The 19,953-nt window shown below is 31.0% G+C and overlaps 1 protein-coding gene and 1 non-coding gene across 2 annotated transcripts; one reads left to right on the top strand and one right to left on the bottom strand.

Moving 5' to 3' along the window:
* Window positions 1-437: 437 nt before the first annotated feature.
* LOC113864066 lies at window positions 438-544 on the bottom strand. Its single transcript, XR_003504671.1, has one exon. It is a non-coding gene; the product is annotated as a small nucleolar RNA R71 (small nucleolar RNA).
* Window positions 545-18,774: 18,230 nt separating this feature from the next.
* On the top strand, window positions 18,775-19,544 carry LOC113863615 (sigma factor binding protein 2, chloroplastic). Its single transcript, XM_027497259.1, has one exon. It carries the CDS (start codon window positions 18,948-18,950, stop codon window positions 19,419-19,421), a length of 474 nt encoding a protein of 157 aa, XP_027353060.1. The 5' UTR covers window positions 18,775-18,947; the 3' UTR covers window positions 19,422-19,544.
* The last annotated feature ends 409 nt before the right edge of the window (window positions 19,545-19,953 follow it).

The raw sequence follows: 19,953 nt of genomic DNA, 5'->3' as shown, positions 1-19,953 counted from the left end.
AGAGGCGATTGCTAGTACAGAGGGAAAATGCACAAACTCACATGGAAGGAATGACAAACAATGAAGAGCAACGAAGGACCATGTCTGATTATGCTCGCCCATCATTAACGGGAACAGAGTCTAGTATTGTCCGTCTGGATGTACAGAAATTTTTTGAGATAAAGCCCAATGTTATTCAGATGGTTCAACAGTTTGTCCAATTTGATGGGTTGCAAGACGAAGACCCCAACGCTCACATTGCAAAATTTTTGGAAATTTGTGATACTTTCAAGATTAATGGAGCTACTGATGATGCAATCCGCTTGAGGTTGTTTCTATTTTCTCTCAGGAGCAGAGCAAAACAGTGGTTGAACTCTCTCCCACGAGGATCTATCACCTCATGAGAGGCTATGGCAGAAAAATTATTGGCGAAATATTTTCCTCTCGCAAAAACTGCCAAGATGAGGAATGATATCTTTTCCTTCTACCAATTGGAGTCAGAGACTTTATACGATACGTGGAAGAGGTTTAAGGAATTACTACGAAAGTGCCCACATCATGGATTCCGGACTGGCTTCAAGTGCAAACCTTCTACAATGGGTTGAACCCAGCCACAAGACAAATGATAGATGTTGCAACTGGGGCACTTTGAATAGCAAGACACCAAGGGCTGCACAAGAACTGTTTGAAGAAATGGCAATGAACAACTATCAATGGAGCTCCACTCGATCCAAACCTACAAAATCTGCTGGGATTTATAGTCTTGATGCTGTAACATCCTTGGCAATGCAAATTGAAGTCTTAGGGAAGAAGATTGATGGTTTATCTATTAACCATCCAATTGCTCCGGTGATGAGATGTGATATTTGTGGAGGAGGCCACCCTAATCATGAGTGTCGAGCTACTCAGGAAGAACATGCCAACGCGATAGGAAACAGATCACTGTATCAAAATTATAATGGCATGAATAATTCAGGCTGGAGGAACTATACAAACCCACCATGGAACAACAACCAATAGCCAATGCAGAACAACACACCCTTAGGATATCAACAAGCCCCACATCTACCACCACCACCACCAGCTGAAAAGAAGTCAAACCTTGAGGAGCTGATGACCAAATTTATTCAAACTTCAGAATCTCGGTTTCTATCCACCGAGACAGCACTAAGGAATCAACAAGCCTCAATCCATAACCTAGAAAATCAGTTGGCTCAAATTTCTATACTCCTCTCAGAAAGACCCCAAGGAAGCCTATCTAGCAATACTGAGACAAATCCTAAGGAGCAGGTCAAGGCAGTAATATTAAGGAGTGGTAAAACATTACAAGAAAAGGGGAAGCAAGTAGCAGAAAAAGCTGCAGTTGAAGAGGAGAATAAAGGTCAAGAGGAGACTGTGGAAAAACCCCCTGCAGTGAAAGAATTCATACCTCCACTCCCCTACCCAGCTAGATTGAAGAAGGACAAGGATGATGAATAATTTGGTAAATTTCTTTCCTTATTTCATCAACTTCATATTAATTTACCGTTTGTTGATGCTTTGGCACAGATGCCCAAATTTGCCAAATTTTTGAAGGATCTACTATCCAACAAGAAGAAGTTGGAGGAGTTGACCAAGGTAACTCTGAATGAAAAATGCTCGGCAATCTTGCAATATAAGATGCCCGAAAAATTAAAGGATCCAGGAAGTTTTACTCTTCCTTGTCTCATTGGTAGATTAATAGTTGATAGAGCTTTAGCTGATCTAGGTGCTAGCATTAATTTGATGCCACATTCTATTTTTAAGAAATTAAGTTTGGGAGAACCTAGGCCAACTAGAATGAGTATTCAACTAGCTGATAGGTCAATTAAATATCCTAGGGGTATCATTGAGGATGTGCTTGTGAAAGTGGACAAATTTATTTTTTCTGTTGATTTTGTGATTCTTGATATAGATGAAGACACTGAAGTCCCCTTAACTTAGGTCGTCCATTTTTAGCTACTGCAAAAGCCATAATTGATATGAGTGATGGCAAGTTAATTTTGAGAGTTGGAGATGAAAAAGTTACTTTCAAAATTCTTGAAGTAATGAAAAGGTCCTTAAAACAAGATGATTCTTCCTTAATGTAATTGATGACTTTGTTTCTGACTGTGCAAAGGAATTCTTGATGTCAGATCCATTGGAAATAAGCTTAGTGCATGAAGAAGGAACGAATGATATGGACCTGCTAACTCAAGAACAGTGGTGTCATCTAAAAGCCACTAAGCCATTGTTGAGAAAGAGGAACTTTGAAGTTCTGGAACAGAATTCAGAGAAGCAGCCTAGCCCATCCACTGATAAATCACCAGATGTAGAATTAAAAGTTCTACTTGAACATCTGGAGTATGCTTTCTTAGAAGATGGTTGTAAGTTACCCGTCATCACTGCTTCAAAGCTAACACAAGAACAAAAAGGCCAGCTACTGAATGTACTTCAAGAACACAAGAAAGCAATAGCCTGAAAGATCTCTGACATAAGAGGGATTAATCCTTCCTTTTGCACTCACAAGATCTTGATGGAGTCTAATTTTAAAGCTGTCGTGCAACCACAAAGAAGGCTAAACCCAAACATGAAGGAAGTGGTGAAGGCTGAAGTGATTAAGCTGCTGGATGCCGGAATGATCTATCCCATCTCAGACAGTCCTTGGATGAGCACGGTGCAAGTCGTTCCAAAGAAGGGAGGGATGATTGTGGTTCCTAATGAGAAGAATGAGTTGGTCCCTACTAGAACTGTCACTGGATGGAAGGTTTATATTAATTGCTGAAAATTGAATGATGCGACAAGGAAAGACCACTTCCCTTTTCCATTCATTGACCAAATGTTGGAGCGTCTTTCGGGCCACATGTTTTACTGTTTCCTGGACGGCCTCTCAGGATACTTTTAAATTTCAATAGCACCAGAAGACCAAGAGAAAACTACATTCACATGCCCATACGAAACGTTTGCTTATCGTCAGATGTCGTTCAAATTATGCAATGCATCGAGAACTTTTCAACGGTGTATGATGGCTATATTCGATGAGATGGTGGAGGATATAATGGAGGTATTCATGGACGACTTCTTGGTCTTTGGTGATTCGTTCTCCCATTGCCTAAAGAATTTGTCAAGAGTACTTCAAAGATGCGAAGAAACTAATTTGGTGCTTAATTGGAAGAAGTGTCATTTTATGGTACAAGAGGGCATTTTTCTTGGTCATAAAATTTCCTGCAACAGAATTGAGGTGGATAATGCAAAAATTGACACAATCAAAAAGCTACCGCCTCCTACTTCTGTTAAGGCAGTTTGGAGCGTCTTAGGCCACGTGAGATTCTACAGGAGGTTTATTAAGGATTTCTCCAAGATCACCAAACCTCTGACCAAACTTTTGGAAAAGGAAAATTCTTTTAATTTTGATGAGGAGTGCTTAATTGATTTTAAGCTGTTAAAAGGAAAATTGACCCAAGCTCCTATTTTGTATGGTCTAGATTGGAGCTATCCATTTGAATTGATGTGCGATGCAAGTGACTATGCTATGAGAGCTGTACTTGGCTAGAGAAAAGACAAGCATTTCCAGCCTATTTATTATGCCAGCAAGACACTAACAAGTGCCCAAGAAAATTACACTACAACAGAGAAAAAATTATTGGCTGTGGTGTTTGCGTTTGATAAATTTCGCCAATATTTAATTCTTTCTAAAGTGATAGTGTATATTGATCACTCTGCATTACGTTATTTGCTAACCAAAAGTGATGCAAAGCCTAGACGAATGAGATGGGTCTTGTTACTGCAAAAATTCGACCTGGAAATCAAGGATAAAAAGGGTTCAGAAAATTTGGCTGCTGATCACTTGTCAAGGTTAGAGAATCTCAGCATGGAGGAGTTGGATGAAAAGAGCATTAATGACCAATTTCCAAAAGAACACTTGTACAATGTGGTAACTGCTTCTGATTTTTATTTATCATGGTTTGTGGATTTTGCTAACTATTTGGTTGCTAAGGTTTTACCACAGGAGTTTTCAAGTCAACAAAAGAAGAAATTCTTTTCCGACTTGAAATACTACTTTTGGGAGGACTCATATTTGTTTCGGATTTGTGCAGATCAGGTCATTAGAAGGTGTATGTCACACTCCGAAGGGTGGAGAATTCTAGGACATTGTCATACTGGCCCTGCTGGAGGACATCATTCTGGGACTAGAACAGCTAAAAAGGTGCTAGAATCTGGATTTTACTGGCCCTCTATCTTTAAAGATGCTCACAGGTATGTTGAGTTGTGCGATAATTGTCAGAGGTCAGGTAATATCTCTCAAAGGAATGAAATGCCTTAGAATTACATCTTAACTTGTGAACTTTTTTTTATCTTTGGGGGATATATTTTATGGGACCCTTTCCTAGTTCAAAAGGGACATTTTAGTGGCTATTGATTATTTGTCAAAATGGGTAGAGGCACAAGCGTTATCTACTAATGATGCAAGAGAAGTCACTAGATTCCTCAGAAAGCTGTTTTCACGATTTGGCACACCTAGAGCTTTAATTAGTGATAGGGGTACACATTTCTGCAATACACAACTTGAAAAAGTTTTGAATAAATATGAAGTCACCCATAGAATTGCTACCCTATACCATCCTCAAATGAGTGGCCAAGTTGAGGTAGCTAATAGGGAGTTGAAAAGAGTGTTAGAAAAGGCAGTAGAAAAGAATAGGAAGGACTGGGTTGATAAATTAGATGATGCCTTGTGGGCCACCAGAACAGCCTTTAAAACCCCCATAGGCACTACACCATATAAACTTGTATTTGGTAAAGCCTGTCATCTCTAGTTGAATTAGAACATAAGGCATTTTGGGCAATTAAATCCCTAAATATGGATCTTGATCATGCAGGTAACAAAAGGTTGATGCAATTGAATGAATTGGAAGAATGGCGCATGGAAGCTTATGAAAACTCTAGGATTTACAAGGAGAAGATGAAAGCCTACCATGATAAGAAAATCAAGGGAGGTAAACTATTCCAAAAAGGTGACTTAGTACTATTGTACAACTCTCACCTCAAATTATTTTCAGGTAAACTCAAATCCCGTTGGTCTGGACCGTTTACTGTGCATAAAGTATTCCCTTATGGTACAATTGAACTAACTCATCCGGAAAAAGGAAACTTTAAGGTAAATGGACACAGGCTAAAACTATACTAGGGAGGTCAAATTCAAACTTTTGAGAATGAGGAGTTCAAACTCCTCCATGTTGAATGATGAATCACATTGAGTAGTTTAGGTTATGTAGGTTTAGTTTGTTTTCATCTGGTTAATTAATTATTTAGGTTAGGAAGCTTTAGTTTATTATAAATTAGTTGTTTATTGGCTCATTTATTTTCAATTATTCATAATCATAATAAAAATAAAAATTAATTAAAAGAAAGAATAAAGAGAGAGAAGACAGTGAGATACACGGCCATGTACATTGCCGTGTACTTTTGTTTCATGATATATCTGCTAGGCAGAGATGTACACGGCCAGATACACGGCCGTGTACTTCTATTTTGCTTAGGCGAGGCTTGGGCAGGGATGTACATGCCCATGTTGTTTTATTTTCTGTGGTACAGAAATATACATGGTATGATACACGGCCGTGTATTCGACCGTCTACATGCCCAGTTTCGTGTTCTGTTTTAAAATCCTTTGGTCCGCGATTTACACGCCTAGATACACGGCCGTGTATCTGGCGCGACGAATTTAAAAGTGTCCCCTCCCTTGTTTTTAATCCCGCGCTATGCCTCAATTTCTCTAAACCCTCCATAACCCCCTTCCCTTTCTCTGGTTCTTTTTTTTCTTCTTCACCCTCTCCATTCTCCCAAACCCCAAATTCTCCAGTAACACCACACGCTGCAACACCTTTCTCTCGTTCCCCACACCCAGTTTTCCTCTCTACAACCACTATGGTTGATGGGTCTTCTTCAAGAGCACCTAGAAGGGGCAAGGAACCAGTGAGGAAGCGCCCCTGCTCCCAGCATGAACGTCCACCACAACCCCCCTCATCCCCGCTGCTCCGCTTCAACCGATGTGGAAAGCAAGGGGTGAAATTTCCATTAATACCTTGTGCTAACTGGGATGGAGTACAAAATGCACTCTGTTAGTCTATCATGGCTCAAAGTGAAGAAAATTAAACAACACCCTATGAAATAATTCAAAGTTCTGAGTTGATTTTTAAGAGTTAATGATATAGAGGTCCTTATTCAGTTTTGTCTGAAGTTACAAAGGTTGAGAGCAAAAGAAGACACAATTTGATGTTTAAGAATTACTGTCCCTCTAAAAATTTGAAAAATAATAAAAAATAATAATAAAAAAATAAAAAAATGACAATAATAAAATTTCAAGAATTTGATTCTTTGTTGTCAAGGGTAAAATTGATCCATTTCTTTGCTTGGGAACAAGCAATCGTTCAAGTTCGAGAGAATTTGATAAATGTTTTATATACTTGATCATACATTGTAAATTCATGAATGATAATTGAGAGTTTTAAGTTATTCATTGAGAGAATTTACTATTACTAATTTTATTTTTTATATATTTCAGGAAAAAAGATCAAGAAGTGAAAGCTTTAAAGATGTTAGGAATTGAAGAGAGAGAAAGGAACCAGAGATATACACGGGCAGATACACGCCCGTGTATATGAGCGTGTATATCACTGGATGCAAAAGTCAAGCACAAAATCAAGCCAGAGATATAGACGGGCATATACACGCTCGTGTATATGAACGTGTATATCACTGGTGTTGTCAATTGAAAGGCATCATCTGAACCAGAGATGTACATGGCCGTGTACATGAGCGTGTACTTTTCAAAAAAACTTTGAAGGACATCCATTAGAAAATAGAGATGTACACAGCCAAAGTACATGACCGTGTACTTAGACGTATACTTTCACGTACGTCAGAGTTTAAACTTATGCGAGAAAATAAGCCCTAGGACGACTCCTATAAAAGGGAAAACTGGACACAGAATTAAGAAACAATGTTTTGAGGAGAAGAAAGACTCAGAGACGGCTGGAGGATGGGATCAAGCACTTTTATTCATCTCTTTTGTAATTTGAGTTTTAAGATGTTTAGGTTCTAATTCTCCTTTGAGTATCTAGACGTAATGAATCCTAATTGACCAAATTTTCTAGAATTCTTCTAATGCTGTTTCATGTTCTTTTCTCTTGAGTTTAATTGAGTAGTATCAATTTTCTTTTATCTTGTTTTCTTGTTTGAATTTGAGTAAAATTCTTGCATGAAATTAACATTGCTCAATTAAAAAGACTTAAATTTATTTCTAGAGATAGAAAGACGTAAGTTTTCTGTATTAGGATTAACCATAATTATGGAATTCATAATGAACTTAATGCAACCTAGGGGTATTAATTAAAGAAGAGATTCTGATTGATCAACTGATGGTTAGGAATCGTTATCCTTGAGAAAGGTATTGATTTAATTCAGAATCTCCAGCAGTGATAAGGGTTTAGAACTAAAATAGTTGAAAAAGAATTTCAGTTATTTGGACACTTAGGAGGATTTACATTCTAAATACTTGCCTATTTCCCTTGAATACCTTTAGTCATACTTTTTTTATAATTTATTATCATAAGAAATATGTTCTTTTCAATTTATTATTCTTTTAATTTTAGCAATTTTATCAACAAAATTTATTTTTCATATTCATCAACAATTGCGTAATTAAGGAAGTAATTCTTAATAATAGTCCCTGTGGATATGACACTTGGTACTCTATTTTTTACAATACTACCTTGACAGTGGGTACACTTGTCCAGTAATCGATTTTTACACACCACAGATCTAGATCTAAGTAGTATCTTTTCAAATATTACTCATATCTGAACTCCAGAAACCATGAAGTAGCTAGATTTAACCATTACAACGGATTGAAATCACTAAATCAATAGAAATGAAGAAGAAACAGCTATATTTATATAAATTACTGAGAATACATCAGGTTTAAAGATTTACATTCAATCCCATACAAGATTTAGCTGCTCATGACAACCATAGCAACAAGAATTGAGATACAAACAGAATAGAACATCAAAAACCGAGTATTCATACTCTTTTTCTATGCCTTGCGCTACTCTAGGCCTCTGGAAATGGTTTTGGAATAGTAACTTCCCTCTTGAACATAAAAGTCGCCTTTTATACTGGTCTGCTCGAACTTCTCTCGCTACAGCGAAAACTCCTCGTTATAGTAAGATATGGAGATAGAAATTAGGTTATTCTGTTTGCCTCTCTCTGCAGCTATGTTTCTCGCTACAGTGACACAATGGTCTCTCGCTATAGCGAAAATGTTCTCGCTGTAGCGAGAGGAGTACAAATTCACCTTCTTCTCAGTAAGCATTCTCGTTGCAGCGAGAAACTTTTAGAAGCTAACTTTTATGTAACTTCATGCTTCACATACTCCTTCTCTGACTTTTTCTAATCTTCTTCAACTTTAAATGATGTTTCTCTTTTGATTCCAGCTACAAAATAGATAAAAAAAAAAAGGGATCAAAACACTAAAATTGCATTCATTTCTAAAAAATATACAAGTATTTGTAAAAATTTCAAAGTTAAGGAGAATTTAACAAAATAATCCAACTTGTAACATGAAAAGTGCTCAAATCATTATTTCAAATCACTTATTTTATACAATTATCATGTACTGGCATGTATTCATAAGATTTTTTATTCAATGTTCCAAAATAGATGTCAAAGGATGCATTGACATCAGTAGCTGTGCACAAAAAATAAGCTATGGCTAGATTAAAAAAATTAAGGCTTTGTTTAGTGTGATGGTTTGTTTTAAGTTTTAAAAATTAAAATTAATTTTTAGTTTTAAATTAATGTAATTTTTAATATTAAATTTTAAACTTGATTTATATGAATTATTATAGTAATAATAAACTTATAACAACAATAATAATTATACAAGGAATTCACACCAATGATAGTAACAATTATATGAATTATCATAGTTAAAAATGATAAATATTGTAATAATAAAAACAATATAATAACAATTATATCAACATTTATAATAATACAAATTATATTAATAATGATGGTAATTGTGGTAATAATAATCAGTATGAGTAATAATTAACTAATGACGATAATAAATATTATATACATATTAAGAGGCGTAAGAGTTAGATGATACATTTTATTATTAAAAAATATTTTATTATTATTTTAAAAATTAATATAAAACAATTTTAAAATAAAGCTAAATATTAATTCAGCTTCATTTAGTCGAATATATTTTATTTTAAAATTTATATTAATAAAAAGTTATCATCATTCCAAATAAGACACAAGAGTAAGCAAATTTAAATAGGGTATCAATAAAACTACCATATATATGTTAAGAAAAATCCAAAAATTATAATTTACAGGAGCAACATATCCATATATTAAGAAAAATAAAATATTTGTGGAGGCAACTGCTCCTAAAAAGCTACTACATAGCTCGTTTCCTATATGTACGTATAAGTATAAATGTGTATTTGATAATTTTGTTGTAAGTGAAGAGTCCATATTTCCACTTCCATTTCAACGTTCTCAACAATTACATTTCATTGAGAAAAAAATGGGGAAGTGACATAAGTTTGGGCCTAAAGAAAGGTAAAGAAAAGCAGAAAAGGACAAAAGAAAAAGAAGTAGGATGAAACTTTGTCTTTGACGCCATAGGGCACGTAGGATTTTTCTATATTAATTGTTCAAAGTTAAAACAAAAAATTTAAATTTAAATATAATTTAAATAATTAAATTGATAACAAGAAAATAATTAAACTAAATCTCTGAATAAATATAAAAAACTAAATTTCAATAAAAATAGTTGGAAAATAGGTTTTAGGGTATTCTTTCTTATCATCCGAGAAAATCACTAAACACGTGTTTCAGTAAAAGCAAATGAGCACCCAAAAATCAAAACCATTTGTCACTGAAAATTTCAAACATACAACACCATTTGTCAATACGAGAAGTTGCCAATTTTGGTGACCAAAATCGTCAAAAGCTGACGAAAAGTTGAAAAAATCTTTCTGTAATTATTAATTTTGCGGCTGATAGAATACGGATATGTTTAGGTATAGCTTTCATTAGAATGAATTAATTTTCTATACATTGAAGGCATGTTATTAAATTAAAATATTTTTTTAATAAAAATGAAAATTTATATTATATAATTATTTTTAAATTTAATTTATTTAATTTTACAAAATTATTGTTGCTAATAAATGTTTTATTAGATTAAATTAAAGAGATATTTTTTAAATTAAGAATAAATTATCAAAAATTTTAAATTTTAAATTAAACTAAAAAATTAATTTCTCAACATATAAAAAGTCACGTGACACAATAATTTTTAAATATTTTTATTTAAGATAATTCTTAAAAATACATTCATTTAAGAGTGAACTCACAATGAATATACAGAAGCAAATTAGTTTTAAAAATATTAGTTTGTGTATTTGAGAATAATATATTAAAACACAGAAGAGTTTATATTGTTGAGATAGAATGATAAATTTATTTCTCAAGCATAAATATAATTTTTTTATTTTGTAAGCCCAACACATTAAATAAAAAATTTAACTTAAATATATTAATAGGAAAAAAATATTGTCACTTAATTATAAATTATTATATTTTTAAGAATGTAGAATAATTAATATATTTTAATTTACTATATTAAATGGGTTTCCATTGCAAAATAAATATGCTGCAATGAAAAAGGTGGAAAGGAATATAAAAAGAAGAGAAGAAAAAAATGAGGAAACTTTAAACTTGTTTAGATTAATAAAAAAAAAAGAAGTAAAAGAAATACAAGAGAGAAAATATTTTGACCCCTTATATAAAACTAGTGATTTTTCTGTATAAGAAACTGATATTATCAAATTAAAAATAAATTTAACCAAATTATACAATTATTTTATAATTTAATAAATTTTAAAATAGCGAATGTTGTAATTATTAATATAAACATTTACTATATTAAATAAAATGATTAATTTAAAATTAAAAACTCAATAGTAAAATTTTCAAAACTTATATTTATGTTAAAATAAAAAAAATGTTAACATATAAAAAAACACTTAGTATAACGAGAAAATAAATAACTCTTAAATTTAGTGTTGTTTATAAAATTTATATCAACGGAAGTGCGCGACCAAATTCATTTATTTTTTTACAAATTATAATGATTAATAATTCATCATTTATTTTATTGTAAGAAAAAAATTATATAATTAAATGATAAAATGAGCATCTACAAATTTTGCTAATAAATTGATCTAAAATTTTAGGTCGATGTGGTAATATTTTTTGGACTCCACTTGATTTTTATCGCTGCAGTTTTTCCTTCTGTCAAACAACTTATTAGTCGATCTTAATTTCTCATTTATCATCATCCTCTTACTTCCATGGAAACAAATGAAGCTTCGTCACTCTCGATCTCGACCTCAACCTCATTTTCTCAGTCTCTCCTCCAATCTTACTGTAACTTTGTCAATGCCAATCTCATTGTGAGTTTCCTTCGATTGTTATTGCATTTGGTTGCTATTAACTTCATTGTGAGATTTCAGTGAGCTGTGAAGGTAAACTTGAAATATCAATAATTATCAACAAGCCTTAAATTATTTAAAATAAAACTAAATGTGATGTAATATATTATTATTTATTTTTTCTTCCTTTTAAATTAAGAAATCTGAATGGAATTAATCAATCATTTTGTTCTTTCGTTATAAAATACCTAAAAAATTAGTTCTTTTATCATATTCACCAGGGGGGAAAGTTATTTAAAGAATTAAAAAGATAAAAAAACATAATATTTTTATTATTAACATAATAACTTTTTTTTTGGGATAAAATCTCTCTTTTTAATACATTAACTAATGCACCTAATAAGATGTAAGTTTGAAATTTGTTTATAAAGAAACTGTTCAGTAAAAATATTAGCTTCGTTATTACTGTCAATGTTCCCCAATTGAGTAAAAATTGCTTCTTAGCAAGCCTATTACAATCTAAATAAATAAAATAATTAAAAACTGTCCAAGGATTGTTTCAGTTCACGAGTACCAAATCTCGATGCTTTTGCGATCTGAAACGCAACATAGCCATAGGTGGCCAAAATTGACGCACCAAAGTACGTGGGTGTGAAGGAAGATGAAAACCTACATTTTCCAAGCGCACCGTTTTATCTTTGAAATAGGGCCAACGTTCTTCTTGCTCAGAGGAACGCTATTTTGTTAGAAATTCTTTTACATAAATTGATGTGACTGAACCTTCATTTGAGAAAAAGTTAAAAATCATGGAAGGAAAAAGATTATAACATTAAATAGTGATGATCTTGATCATTAACCAATCAGAAGTAAGTATGAATTTGTGTTCGTATTATTTAACCAAATTCTTTTGTAATAAGCTGAACGCACACTTATATTTTTGGAATTTTTTAAATTTAAGTTGAATTAAATTGATATATATTTTCTTGTGCCCTAACAGACTCATTGATCAGTGAGTATACCAGTGTTCTGCTTCTGCAACCGTACGTGCTCTTTCCCCCGCGTAGAGCATGAGACCCTATGACTAGTTTATTCATAGCAAAACGTTACAAAAGAAGGGATATTAAAGATAATGTCGCTTAATTAAGTTCAAGGAATAAGCATCTAATTTGGTAAAAAAATGCAAAATATTTAAAAATATATTTTATATAAATTGAAATTTGATGTAAGAAGCGGAAAGAGAATTAAAAAAAGAATTATCTGCTTTAAAGCTAAAAAATGTGGAAAAAAGTATATCCATCCATTGAGCGTAGTTATTCTCGTACCAGGAAATCAGAAGGCGTCAAATCGTGTCCAATGGAAAGTTAGTTCAGTGTATGGGCCAATGTCTTCAACTTGTGCTGGCTGCAACTTGCATGGCGGCAATATGTGCAAATTGATGGAGAGGCGACTAGGCATTTGGTACCCAAGTGGGGTTCATTATTATGATTTCTGATTTACTAGTGCTAACCAACTTCTTATTTCTTATTAGGAATTATTTTATTTTAGATCATTTTTTTATTTTTTTTATTTTTAAAGGTTTATTATGAAACAATAATTTTTTTAACTTATTTGAGAGTTTTATTTACTTATCCATCTCTTATTTTTACGCATTTAAATAATATTTTTATCTTATTTTAACCGTCCCTCGTTTAAATAGAGTGCGGAAGAATTTGTATTCTTTTTATTCTCCTTCATTTGTTGCCGTCAAAAGCGTTTGTGCTCAACCTAATGCTGTAGCTTTCTGATGGATATATCATGAAAAAAGTCATACACACATTCTAAATGAAATTAAATAGTTCAGCCTGAGTTTAAAATGTTATATAAATATCTTTTTTATCTTTTCCAAATAATTTTAGGAAAATAGCGATTATATGTTTTGAAAAAAATAATTTTCCGAATGTACACTAAATTTCATGGCTTCATAGAAACCTTTAAATTTCATATACAAAGTAACTATGCTTAAGAAGAATGTAGCTTCAAAACAAGGGCATCTCAGTGTTAGACTCATAGCCTCAGCCTGAGATCTTTTGCCCAAAAGCTGTTGCCCTTTCTCTCTTTCGCAGGGGTCTCTCTCACTCTGTGACTGTGAGTGCCCTATCCTTTTCTCTGTACTCTGCCAGGGCCAGCTTACTCATTTAGTCGGCTTGGCTCCTAAGCCTATACGTACTACTTGTCTGTAGCGTCGTTCGCATTCAAGTTTTCAGTGCAAAATATGTCATCATGAAAAAAAAAAAAAAAGGTAAGATTAAAAGGAATATATTAATATTTAACTCCGAGTTATTTGCCTTTAAATTCAAATATTTTTATAAACGTGTATTATTTTAAGGGCCTTGTTAATTGATATTTTAAGACACTAATTAAAAACAGTAAACTTACATTAAAATGTATAAAAATTATATGAAGAGTACTTATTGTATTTTCAATATTTTTTATTTTTTAACTAATGCTCTGACTTCTGAGTGCTAGAGCAACACATAGTTAATGGAAGGTCATGGACCCTTTATGAAAATGGGAAAGTAGAGTTAGAATTTGTCCAACAAATATGGAACCTAATATAGTCACAAAAGTCTAACATTTTTTTTTCCCTTTTTCAATCATTTTTGGACTTGAATACAAGGGATGAAAGATTTATGGACTGACTTTGTAAACATAATTGTTGTTCTTATTGGTAGTAGTATGTGAAAAAAGAAGAAAAAGTAAATCAAGAAAGGGGAAAAGTTTTAGTGGTGAACAATAATTTTAGTGATAGTGATAGTGATAGAAGGAGATAACTTAATATAACCTAATAAAGATCTTTGTATTTAACCAACCTGCTACTTGAAGAACTTAAAGTCAAACAAAAGCAAACTTATTTATCCAACAATTATCTTTGGATTGAGTTATTAAAATTAGAACTAGATTATACATCAATGATAAAACATTAACCCTAATTTAAACTAGTTTAGTTAGATAGACCCTTTTTTTTTTACACTATTAGTGCTATGTGTATGCTTTTTATAATGGTGCTATATATTATAGGTATTTGTGTTATGATTTATCTCTAGTTATATGAAAAAAAAAGTGAAAATTATTCGCTAAAAAATTACATGAGGCCAAATCTCAATGATATTATTATTTGTTTGGACGTGAAAAATGAAACAAAAAAATTGGATAGAAAGTGGGCAAGAAGAAGTGAGTACTTTTTAAAATTTTGTGAATTAAAAGAAAAAAAAAAGAAAAAGAGTATATGAGAAAGAAAAAACATTGTTTTGCCTTCTTGGTTGAATACACTAAAAAATGTTATTAATTATTAATTTAAATTTAAATCACTCTATTAATATAATTTGTTTAACAAAAATTAAGCTGTTGGTCTTTGCATTATGAGTTTATATTAACATTATGATATAGTATATTAATAAATATTTTGCTAATCTTATATATATATATATATATATATAATTTTAGTATACTTCATATTATTAAATAGTGTAAACTTTTAAATTCTACGTCATCATTCTATTTTGTTTTAAATTATATTAATGAAAATAACTTGAAGGCTTGATAATGTTTGTAATAATAAAAATTAAGGTGAAAATATCAACATTTTCTTACAAAGAAATTTCTATTCTCATAAGAAATAAAAAAAAATTGCCATATTTTACTTGTAAGGAATACAATGAGAATAAAGGCATTCCTTCGTTTGTTCTCTTGGTTTACTTTCCTCACGAACAAAAAATGTTTCTGGAGAAAAATGAATGAAACGTTAAAAAGAATTTAAGAAAATAAAAAAAAATTATATTTTAAAAAATAATATATATTATACTTTTATTTAGTGCAATGAATGTATATTTGTAAAAAAAATTATTTTTTTAGATGTTTAAACTCAATTTGAAAGAATAAAGTTAACAAATTATTTAGAAAAATCTTTTCAAAATAAATCACTTGATTTTTAATTAAAATAAATTTTAGAAGTGTCTAAACAAAACAGACATTCAAAACGGTGCAAAGGTGTGTACTATGAGAAATTTTGGTGTGGTTGAGCAGTGTCGTGACTTTATGTTATTTTATTGATAACATTTTCGCACCAAATTTCCAATTACACAGACTTTAGTCAACATGCAAATAATTATATGTGAAATGAATTTTAAAATGATGAAATCCCAAAGCTCTCAGATGTAACCATGCAACAGGTACGTGGTGCTCTTTATGCCACGACAACACCCTTATCTTTTCTCGTACCAAGGATAAAACTAATACTGTGACCAACGGATAAACATTTTTAAAACAATAAAAATTAACAATTAATTTCTATTTTGCTTTTCTTAAACGTAATCGAGTTAATCGATAGTTTCATTGGGTGTAATATAAAATACGTAACATCATGTAATTTTTGGATTCAAATGAAGTCAATGCACGTGGAGTAGAAAACTTATATCTGATGCTTTAAATTACACTTTCCCGTCGACACAGACCTCGCCTCATTCAAAAGCCTATTTTTTCTTTCCTTCAAGAAATCCTCAATAATTGTTTGTTGATTTTACTTTCTAACTTTGTTTTTCAATTACTTTCTTGTTTAATTTTTTCTTTTGTTTCTATTATATATAAACTACACTTAATTCCCCCATAGCGCGGATATATAAAATAATTGTTAATTATATATATATATATAAAATAATTTTATGATGTTATTTAGTCACAATTATTATTTTAGTGAATAATTTTTTATAATAATTATTTTCAAAGATATATTTATTATATAGTTTAATTAATTGATAACCTAGAAAAAATTACATTAATAATACATTACAATTGTACTCGTATTGTTTTATATTTATTTTTTGAAATGGTTATGAAGTTAATTTTGTAATATTAAAATACGTTAATTATATATGAAAGAAATATATTTAAAATGTTAATTTTTAAATTTTAAAACAAAAATTAATTTATATTATATTTAAATAAATATATACTAATTTTCTTATTATTCATTTAATTAACTAATTTTTATGTTGTAGTAAATATTTTAATTATTTTATTACAAACAAATATTTTATTTTTAATATTATAATTGCATTGTAATATTATATTTATATGTATGATAATTAAATAGTATATATTATAATTACAGAAAATATATAAAGAAGCGGATAAAATAGTAGTCAAAATAAATTATAAAAAATGCAAATCAAAATCAAAATTTAATTTTCTAAATTAAAGATTTGAATATATATACACTTTTCTGTGGGATGTTTATACTTTGGGGTTGTCCTCCTACTTTTGTAAATGTTGTGACAGTCTGACAGACTGATGGAAAGCACGCAACATTAATTAGAAGGTTAAATTTGAAAGTTTGTCCTTATACGTTGATGATGAAATTTTATAATTGTTTTTTAATAAAATATTCACAATACATTGTTTAGTATTATACTCACTTGTGCAGTTTTTTAATACATCTCAAGTTATTTTTAATAGAAGTTTAGTATTTATTAATTTTTTAATCTGTATTCTTATTTTCAAAAAAATAAATAAAAATAAAAGTAATATTATTTATAGGCTTTCTGATTAACACTTTTCTATTATTAGTAAAGTTCATTCAGTTTTAAATTTAAAATTTATTAGTATTATATATTGTATAAAGAAAAGATTAATTAAAAATAGTAAATCAATCAATTACAATTGATTTGAATGATAAGTGGTTTAGTATAATTTAAGTAAAATCTTAATTTGAGTCTTTATGTATAAAAAATATTTAATAATAAATTCACCTATTATATTTGACTTATATCATATTTAAATTAAATTAATAAAAAAATAAATTAAAATAAAAAAAGATAAAAATAATTTTTTTAAAAACTTGATGACTAAAAATAATAGACAAAAATAAAAATAAAAACAAGAATAAATAATGACAAAAAAGAATTAAAAAATTATTAAAACTTAACTATAAAATTTTTTTAGTTAAGATTCATCTGAAAGAATTTATAAACAAATTATTAAAAATAACTTACAATTTTTATGAATTATTTTTAACATATTTTAATAATTTCTATAATTAAATAAAATAATATGTTTTAAATTTATTTTAAAACAAATTCATATTAAATTTATAATAAAAATAATCATTTGAAAAAAATAGTTAATAAACGCGTACTAAACAATTGGAAACGGAAGAGGGTGCATTGATCGCAAAGCGGAGCCAGCTTGGGTGGTCGACGTCTTGCGAGCCGCGCTTGCAAAAGTGGGCCTTATGACGTCATCATGCATCCCTTCTATGACCTCACCACATCTATCCGCTCCCTTCCTTGCGTGCCACGTGGGATATTTTGATCCCTTGCTCGCATTATTTCACTCGCAGCGGCGCGTGCATGATACCTCATTTATGTTGCTCCTATTTTACACTCGCAAGATAGCCTTTGCATTGAATGCTCACCAAATTTGGATTCAAACTAGCCAATAAAAAGCCTTTATTTTTTTTGGGAAACATTTTTAATTAAAAATACAATCTTATTTTAGCAAGTGATGATGATTTTAAATACAATTAAAAATAGAATTTTAATTAAAAATGAAAAAAATATTCAAGAAATTTCATCTAAATTTTATATTTTACAAATGGGAAAGCATTCCCCCATTTAATAAAAATATGAAATGTAAAATGTAAACTCAATCTTTTCAAACTGATTCTTTTAAAATCAATTATTTTAAAATTAATTATATTAAAATTTAAAATAAACAGACCCTATCTATATCCTTTAAACCGAAGTTTGGATTCCTATTGCTGAACAAAACACAAAATTAGGCTCACCTGTTAGATGTATTTAATATCCTTATACTTTTAGTAATGTCCATCTTATTTCACCAAAGCTACGTTTAATGGGTTTAAATTTTAGAAGTCATACTTGACGTGTTCCAAAAACAGATTTAGGTTATACGTTTAATGATCCCAATGTGACTATTAAATTTATACTTTTTTAATAATAATATATTAATAGTTAATATTAAATTAAAATAATAATATTTGAAATACAATATTATTATATTAATTTACATCCATACATTTAATTTAAAAACACATTACAAAATACATTGTAATTTAAATTTTATATTTCTTAAATGTTATGATTTTAACGCAATATTAAGATTTAGTGTAAGAGAAAAGGTAGAGAGGCGCGTAGTGTCGGCTGGGAGTGGCATAACGCGATCCATATATGAATGTATCTGAAATCTCCATTACCTACTTACCTTTTCTTCCTTTTAACTTTTCCATTTGCCCAAACACAACACAACATCATTTTCTCTCTTCTTCCCGGAAACGCCCCTCCTTTTAATTTCCCCAAAAAATCAAAGACCCATTATTCTTCCTTCCATGTACAGGTGTTATCTTTAGCACCCACCCAACCCACAGTGTCGTACAACGTTGTTATCCTTTTGTCAGGCATGGACACCATCACCAACTCACTCCTCAGAAACACTACTACTACTACTACAACTAGGAGTAGCGTTCACCAAACAACGCCCACCAAAAAAGCCAAACCCAAGAAAAAACCCATCAAGGTTGTCTACATATCCAACCCCATGAAGATCAAGACCAGTGCCTCCGAGTTCAGAGCCCTCGTCCAAGAACTCACCGGCCAGGACGCCGAATCGCCGCCGGACCCTTCCCGTTTCCCCGCCGCCGGCGCTCTTCAGGTCGATTCCGATGACTCTTCTTTCAAAAATGATGAAAATGACCACCTTAAGTGCGTGGTGCCTCCCCCAGTGGATCCCACTATTTGTGAAGGCCAACCCTCTTCTATTGAGAGTTTTGAGCCTTTTGACGACGACGTCTTCACTCCTCAGATGATAGAGAACATTTCCGGTCTGTTTCCCGCAAGTGTATTCTATGAATCTCCCCATCTTGGTCAGTGGTGATGCAGTGTAATTATTAAGCTCAAGCTTAATTATTCTCTCCAAGGCAAGTTAATTATTATCTATGTATGTATGTATAGTTTATATATACATAGATAGATTGATAATTGCATTTAATTGTCAATTTCGGACCTATGTGAGGTATATTGCTTGTCTATATAAGTATTATATATGATAATTACTTTTTGCGACACAACTTGATGATTGATTAATTATTAACTGTACCTTATAAATGTTCAAATTGAATGTGTTTCTTATGTTTATTTGGTTGTCACGAAAATGATGACGAGGCAATGGATGGAATTTGGGGTGTGATAGGAGTTAAAGTTAATTGGTTCAGGAATGCGCATGCTTAGCTTGCTTGATCAGAACTCTTGCAGCAACTGCGGTTAGAGTGGTTTTGTTCTTTACTCTTATGGAGATAAATAAGTAACGGTTCTAGGTGCAAGAATTGATTGATTTGTTTTGGTAGTTGGACTTGAATTTATGTGAAAAAAAAAATGTGTGGATGGAGAAATGGGGACCCGAGTTATGA

The sequence above is a fragment of the Abrus precatorius genome, unplaced genomic scaffold (genome assembly GCF_003935025.1).
Source record: "Abrus precatorius isolate BTA unplaced genomic scaffold, Abrus_2018 Scaffold3, whole genome shotgun sequence".
Classification (NCBI taxonomy): domain Eukaryota; kingdom Viridiplantae; phylum Streptophyta; class Magnoliopsida; order Fabales; family Fabaceae; genus Abrus; species Abrus precatorius.
Note: the sequence above shows the minus strand (reverse complement) of the source record. Positions and strands in the feature narration are given on the sequence as shown.

What these genes read in the sequence shown, in the direction of transcription:
- LOC113863615 (XM_027497259.1), top strand. Translation starts at nt 18,948, where the DNA reads ATGGACACCATCACCAACTCACTCCTCAGAAACACTACTACTACTACT.